General features: G+C 39.3%; 1 protein-coding gene across 1 annotated transcript; it reads left to right on the top strand.

The window, feature by feature from the left end:
- Positions 1 to 742: 742 nt before the first annotated feature.
- Positions 743 to 2,649, top strand: LOC310932148 (cell adhesion molecule CEACAM1-like; the record flags this gene model as incomplete). Its single annotated transcript, XM_083895441.1, has 5 exons — positions 743 to 760; positions 877 to 1,024; positions 1,200 to 1,475; positions 2,231 to 2,476; positions 2,570 to 2,649. The coding sequence occupies 5 exons, from the start codon at positions 743 to 745 to the stop codon at positions 2,647 to 2,649; spliced, it is 768 nt and encodes a 255-aa protein (XP_083751567.1).
- Positions 2,650 to 7,199: the final 4,550 nt, after the last annotated feature.

Below are 7,199 nucleotides of genomic sequence, written 5' to 3'. Positions count from 1 at the left end.
AGACAAAGAGGTAGGCTAGACCGTCTCAATTTGCAGCGTTTGACTTCCGAGTCCTCCGGCGGCTGCGGTCCACGGCGGCTGCGGTCCACATCGGCCGCGACCGACGTCGACCGCGGTCTCGCATTTGGGACATAGCTTGAGTGTCCACTGTGGATGACACAACAATCTGACGCTGGTGAACGGGCGGCTCAGGCTTAAGAAGCCTCCTGATTGCTGATCAGGATCAGGTGGTGAGGAGCCGTCGCAGGTGTAGCTGATCACCAGGGTCCTCAGAGAAAGTAGGTCAGCCACGCCTCCTGCAGAGAGAGAGCAGAACAGAAAAACACACACACCAAAATAATAGGGATAGGGATGAAGGAGAGTGTGTTTGTGACAATGTTCAAACAAAGCTGGGTTTTATCAACTTGCATCGGTCACCCAGAGGTTAATGTAGGTAGGTAATAATTAAGCCCGTCTAACTTGGATATCGTGTTTCTTTTATTGTAGATAATCTCAGGGACAGATTTTCCACTGTTGCACAGGCGCGAGCAGCAGGAGGTCACACAGCATCACAGTAGGACTAAACAGAGACACAATGAAGTACAACTTTCTTTGTTCAGCCATACTTGTGCTCCTGTCAACAGGTAAGAAATGCATGAAGGGAACTATTTGTACTATATTAATACAAGTACAAGTAGTGAAATAATTGGCTCTTCAGCAGGTCTTTGCCACGGATCCGGTGCAATCACTGTCGATTTCCTCCATGGAGTGGCAGGAGAGAGTGTGACCTTCACAACATCTGTAAAACCTGCTGCCGAACCATTTCTGGCTGTGACTTGGAGCTTCAACACAACCATCAATGTCATAACTTCAACCAGTGTCGACATTGTGGGACAGGTCTATGAGAACAGGATTGTTCTGGACAAATCGACTGGTTCTCTAGTGCTGAGGAATGTGACAGAAAAAGACAGTGGGGAATATGAACTCATCATCATCACACATGGAGGAGAGCACATTCAAGGAACTGCCAAGCTGGAAGTTCTGAGTAAGTAGGATTCATTAATCTATGACTGGAAGAACTACTGAAATGCTTTCACTTAGGGAATCTGCAAACTATATATTTGTATATACCTTGCTTTGTCTTTTTCTGAATTATGACAACTCTGATGTATAATGTCGTGCAATGTCTTATTATGTTTTTATATTCTGTTTGTGGACAGCCAGTGTGTCGAACCCCACCATATCCTGCCCCGCAGATAATTTAATAGAAGGTGAAAGCTCAGTGAATATAACCTGTGACGCTGATGGTCTAGTGTCCACCAGACTGTGGCTGAAAGATGGCAAACCTCTGGTCTCTGGAGACAGATTCAGCTTTCACCATGGCAACAGAGTGTTGTCCATCAGCCCCATCGATAGGAAAGACACTGGACTGATTCTGTGCAATGTCAGCAACGCCGTCAGTTACCAAACAGCCGAGTGCAGACTTAACGTCTATTGTAAGTACATTGAATGGCTATAAAATGGTATGTATTCAAAAGTATGTATTCAAACTTAAAGGCATAGTTGTTAGTGTTGTTCTGAGACACCTTGTCACTGAACATCCGACCCTGGGACTCAGACGCTTGCTAATTCTTCTTTTCTCGCTTAAAAATTATTTTTGTTTTTGTTGCAATTGAAGTTTTTTTTAATTCATATTATTTTTGACAGTGTTAATGTCATTGTACATTGTGTCATTGTACATTGTGTCCAGTCCAACCTTTGGTGCTTCTCTCTCTCTCTCTCTCTCAGGCTCACCTGAGTAATCCTCACCTGCCACTTCTCTCATCTCACTGTTAGACACTCCTTTCCAGCTGGAAACATTTGTAAACCCACTTTTTCAGGCACAAATGTCCATAACAAGTCACACTTTTGAACTGAATGACAGGCAGCAGTCCACTACTCCTTTGTGGCATCATGTAGAGTTGAATATTTTCTCTATGAAATTTGATGCTTCCATGTTGGAAATTGCTAAAGTGGCAGAGAAATTCTTCACATATAATAGACTCAAGATTGAGGCAGATGATCCACTGTGGTGACCCCTAAATTGAAAAAGCCAAAAAAAGGAGTTAAAAATAATGAATCAGTACCTCATACAAAACACACTTCAAAAACCTCAACCATTCATTTAACTTGCTCAAGACCTTATTATTGTTCAGTCTCTTTGTCATAATCATCTTATTGAAGATCTGACTCTTGTTCATCATCTGTTCAGATGGACCTGACAAACCAACAATAACTCAGAAGCCAAGACGGGCAGAGCTGGAAGAGAAGGTCTCTCTCAGCTGTTTTGCAGAGTCGCTGCCAGAAGCCACTTTCTACTGGACGTTCAAAAACAGGAAGATCCCTGGACCTGATGTCCACATCAAAGAGATGGAAGAGCATCATCTGGGGGTTTACACTTGCACCGCTCATAATGCTGTGACCCACCAGGAAGCTTCTGAGGTCCACAGACTGCGTGGTATTTGAGCTCAATTTTTCACGTCTCGTATGTGTTTGTATTGGTGTGTCAACAAAGAAGACAGAGTAATGTCTTTTTTTCCCTCTGATCCAGACTCCTCTCCCATTGTCAGTGGTTCTATGTCCGTGATGGTTTGCACTGTCCTGACCTCGGTGGCACTCATGTTGATCTAAAGACTGCATTATGCCTCTGTGTTTAAAGCCAAGAGGGTTGTGTTTTCATTGGCATGGGTTTGTCCGTAAATGTCTTTTAGCAACATTCCAACTACTGTTTTTGACGAATCCATCTGATTTTTTTTTTTGTGAGGTGTTCACCCAAGTAGGTCTCCTTTAAATGTTGGTAACAATCTACCCACTGATGACATCATGGAAAATTATCTGTTATAATATAATGTAAAAAATGTCAAATCTCTCTCTCAAAATGAATCGGATTTTAGATTATGCATTTGGATGCCATTTACATTTAACATGGTTCAGTCCCATTTAATAAGTTCATATGTGTATAATCCAGTCACATCTTAAAAGTTCTCTGAGTGATCTGGTTGTTGTGTTTGTGTGAGACACACTGTAAGTGCTAACTGCACCCAGAACCAAGTTTTAGAAACAGATTTTTAAAAACATGGGTGCAAACAACAGATTTTAGTGACATAACAAAAGTTTCATCTAATAAATCTAATTATTCAACCACACTTAATCATAAGCATACACTCATAAAACTGTCACTCTTACACTACCCGTTCAAATATTCATGTTTGATTTTTTTATCATGTTCGTCAAGTGTAACGTTAATGATGTATTTAATTGTATTAATAAATTACAGCTGTGTAACTTTGTCTTTTCGTCACTTTTCAATTTAGACCTGTCTTAAATAAATCAATCTTGACACGAGTCAACCTCCCAGGTATAACAGACCAGACATATACTTTGTTCTTGTGTGATTCAACCTTCATGAGTACAATAAAGTAATTATTGCTCTGAAATACAGGCTGTAGTCTGATAACATCATATCACATTATCACTGCAATAAACTTTTATATGAACTCTGTGTGTGTAATAAACATAGGTGTTCTTCAAATTGCACATGTGCAGCAGTGAACCTGGTGGAGTTTACTTTAAAGGGAAATTTATTTTTATTTTATTTTTTGGAGCGTTAAAGTTGGATTGTTTTGTAGTCACTTAGTCCTGGACCCCAGTAAACCTGTCCAAAATGAGACTTTAGGAAGATTGATAAGGTAAAAAAAAAAACATGTTCTCTTATGGTGATAGCAATTTGAAATGCTTTGGTGACACTAAAATTCTACTGATCTCCAGGTTATTGTGAACTCTACATTTGCAAGTACATAAATGGAGTGAAAACAGTTAGCAGACTATTTATTTTCTTATTTATTCTTGTCTTCTGTTCTTCCTTTCATGTATGCATGTACGTATTATGCCACATTTTAACAAAGATGAGAACACAAGTGCAGTTTGAAAAGAAAAAAAGGCAAAATGCAAAAACAAACTAATGCAGGAGAGAATGGCAATTTAAAAACACAAAGAAAAATACCTCAAACACTAGATGCGAGAGGCAGGGATAATTAGACACAGGTTAAACTAATAGGGAATTATTGTGGTGTATATATTCAAAGGGGAAGTAAAACTTGACAGGATACCCATAAAGAAAACAGAAATACCAAACACCAAGAAGTCCAAATACAATAGTCCAAACAAAAAGCACCTAGATAAATCCCGGGTTCGAGACAACAAGCAATACTTGCATTACTTCTGCTAGTTAAAAATTATTTAAAATTACAACCATTATATATTTGCAATAAACTTTATGTCAACAGTGGAAAAAAAAATCACAGACCACTCAGTGAACAAGGTAATTTGCTTTATAGCCACTATATTGTTGGCATAGAAACGTGTACACAGCATATGATACACACTCATCCACAGAGACATACGCACTTTAGTGCAGACCAAAGCAGTTGTCACTGTTTGTCCAGAATATGAATCTACACACTCCAGTATCAAACCTTGTGTTTCACAAACATGTAGAGAAGCAACATTCACCTGTTTTCATCCCCACTAACACGTGTGCGTCCACTGCTCTCTCTTCTCCTTAAGCCTGTCCCACACTACAGGATAATCGGCCAGATTTTGGTCCTAATCTGGTCCTTCTGACAGTCATGGGTGTCCTGATTTCAAGTTGTAAGTATGAAACATGTTTGATATTTACATCTGAACAGTGAGCAGAGTTGGGCAATAACCAATGAGAGCTAATTGACTGGGAAACAGGCATTTTAGTTTAGAACCTTAACTTGCACAAGCCAAGTTGATTCCGTCTCAGTCTCATGACTTTAACTGATGAAATCAATAGTCTGCCTCCATGTCTGTTTATATCCTGAAGTCACGTCAAATCACACAAGATTCTGTAAGATCCCAAATCCCTGGAATCTCCTCCCTGAAAAAAACACCTCTGTCACATTTGTTTAACAGTAAACCAGTCGTACACATAGCACCATTTACTTTTCAACTGCAAACTCTACAATGCCATGTGGAGTTTGTTATCAACTGGTATTGCTAACAATGGCTAGCTTGAGATACGTTTTCAGACATCTAAACTGGAACGAGCTAGGTGAACTTGGTGATGATCACTCTATAATCTGCGTGTAAATGGAACAACGCATTTTCTGTGTTTTTGCATCAATATAAGACACATTTGAACTAGCTAGCAAACCAAAGGCAGTAGTGTAGGAGCAGGTGCAGTTACTCATGAGTGAATGGGTAAATGCTGACAAATCATCATCTTTTACATCATTACTGCGTTTGATGAGAAGGCCTTCATAGATTTAGACACGCCTAGAAATTTCAAAGAGGACAGAAAATAAACTGTTTTCACTCCATAATTCTTAACTCCACAGTCTTCAACTTTCTCTCTCTCTCTCTCTCTCTCTCTCTCTCTCTCACTGATAAAATTGTAAATATACCCTGACTATCAGCACATGAAGTACACCCTAATTTCTTATCACTTTATCACTGGTGAGTGTATTGGATTATAAATTAATCTCATTGCTGTAATCAGTTCCATGTAGGCTGTGCAGCATTCAGGGAATAAAAACTTGAAAATGTATGAAAAACAAGTAAAATACCCAGAACCTGCTGGGTTTTTTAAATGATGCATGACACAATAATTAAATATATACAAAAATAACCATCACTGTGAGATGCCCCAGGAGTTAAAGAAGCTGTTTACTGATGAAACGGTGCAGATTAAGCACTTGGCAAGCGATGAACTTGGTGTCATGAAGATACTTTCCACTGATAATCAATGTAAATTACCTTCAATATAACAATACAATACAAATGTTTATGTGTGTGAGTGTGTTCTTCTACAGGACCAAAAACAACTATAAGAGTGAGGACATTTGCTCCTCACAACTTTAACCACTCCTTCCCTGACCCTCTTTTTGGAGTCTCTGCTCCTCTAAAATGACATGCCCAAACTAAATAGAGTAAACCTCTGCAGTTACAAGCTCTACGTGGATTATCTTGGTATCAAAATGAAGATAACACTTGTGAGATTCCACCAGAGGTGTACGTTTCACTGTAGATGCCAATGTGTCAGAGTAACTGTACATGGAACACAGCATAACTGAAGGATTTTTTTCTGCAGTAGGAGCTTAAAAACACATGGAGGTCATGTAACAACATGTGGACATGAGCTGTGCAAAGTCTGATGCTGCTGAAATGAAGCAGAGTGAAATTACAGAGGTTTTAGTAAAGTGATGTCTTGGCGTTCTCACTTTTGGCACAGCTTGGCACCATCTGTGCCATTTGAGATTTCTAGGTACCAAATTATTAAAAACCAATTTAATTTAATTTATATGTCAATATTGGTCTAAAAAGAACTTGTTTTGAAAGAAAAAAAAAAGTTTGATAACTCGCTGTAAATGGATGCTTCCTGTGCGTTGCGTAATAACAACTCTGTGGCTCTGTAGCGTCTTCATATGTGACATATATGACACATTTGTGTGGACATTCGCCCTTCTCTAATCAGAACAATCTAATGTCGCTCTGTAATGATCAATCAGACCGGGATTTGTCCCCAAAGCATGCTGGAAAGTGTAATTCTTCATTATTAGTGGTTTTGTTCCGGTGGAAATAACTTGTTTTGATAAACAGCAAAGGTAAGACAACATTTCTGCTTGTATTTCTTGAAAGTCAGTTGTTGTTTTGCTTTTATTTTGGGGCTGGATCTGTGAATCTTGGTGGTAGAGTGATAAAAATGGTACCGTTGGAATCTGTAGATTCTCCGCTGTCCAGTCGACACGTGTCGTGTTTTTTTGTTTACATGATCACGCTGACGCTCCGGTGCCGATTTTCAAAGTGTGCGATGTGACGTTTTTTTCCGCTCCTGCTGTTTGAGCCATCGGTGTTTTAACTGTGTTTTGTGAACATAAGAATTGTTTATATGAGCTTTTAGCCAAGTTTCTGACCTTTCTGTGGGTATGCAGCATGTCTGTGTTTGTTAAAGTTAGACATTTTTAGACAGTTTTATGTCTAAAAATGTCCGCGAAGAAGAGGTTACAGGGCCTTTTGGGGGTTAAGACCAGGTTTTAGAGTTAGAATTGGGTTTAGGTTAGGTCTAGGTAAAGTTAAGGTAAAGTGTTAGGATTAGGCATTTAGTTGTGATGGCTAACGTTAGGGGACGAGGGAATACATTATGTCTGTGAGTGTAC

Source organism: Microchirus variegatus, assembly GCF_963457635.1.
Source record: "Microchirus variegatus genome assembly, chromosome: 1".
Classification (NCBI taxonomy): domain Eukaryota; kingdom Metazoa; phylum Chordata; class Actinopteri; order Pleuronectiformes; family Soleidae; genus Microchirus; species Microchirus variegatus.
The sequence above is the reverse complement of the archived record's forward strand: the minus strand, read 5'-3'. Positions and strand labels throughout refer to the sequence as shown.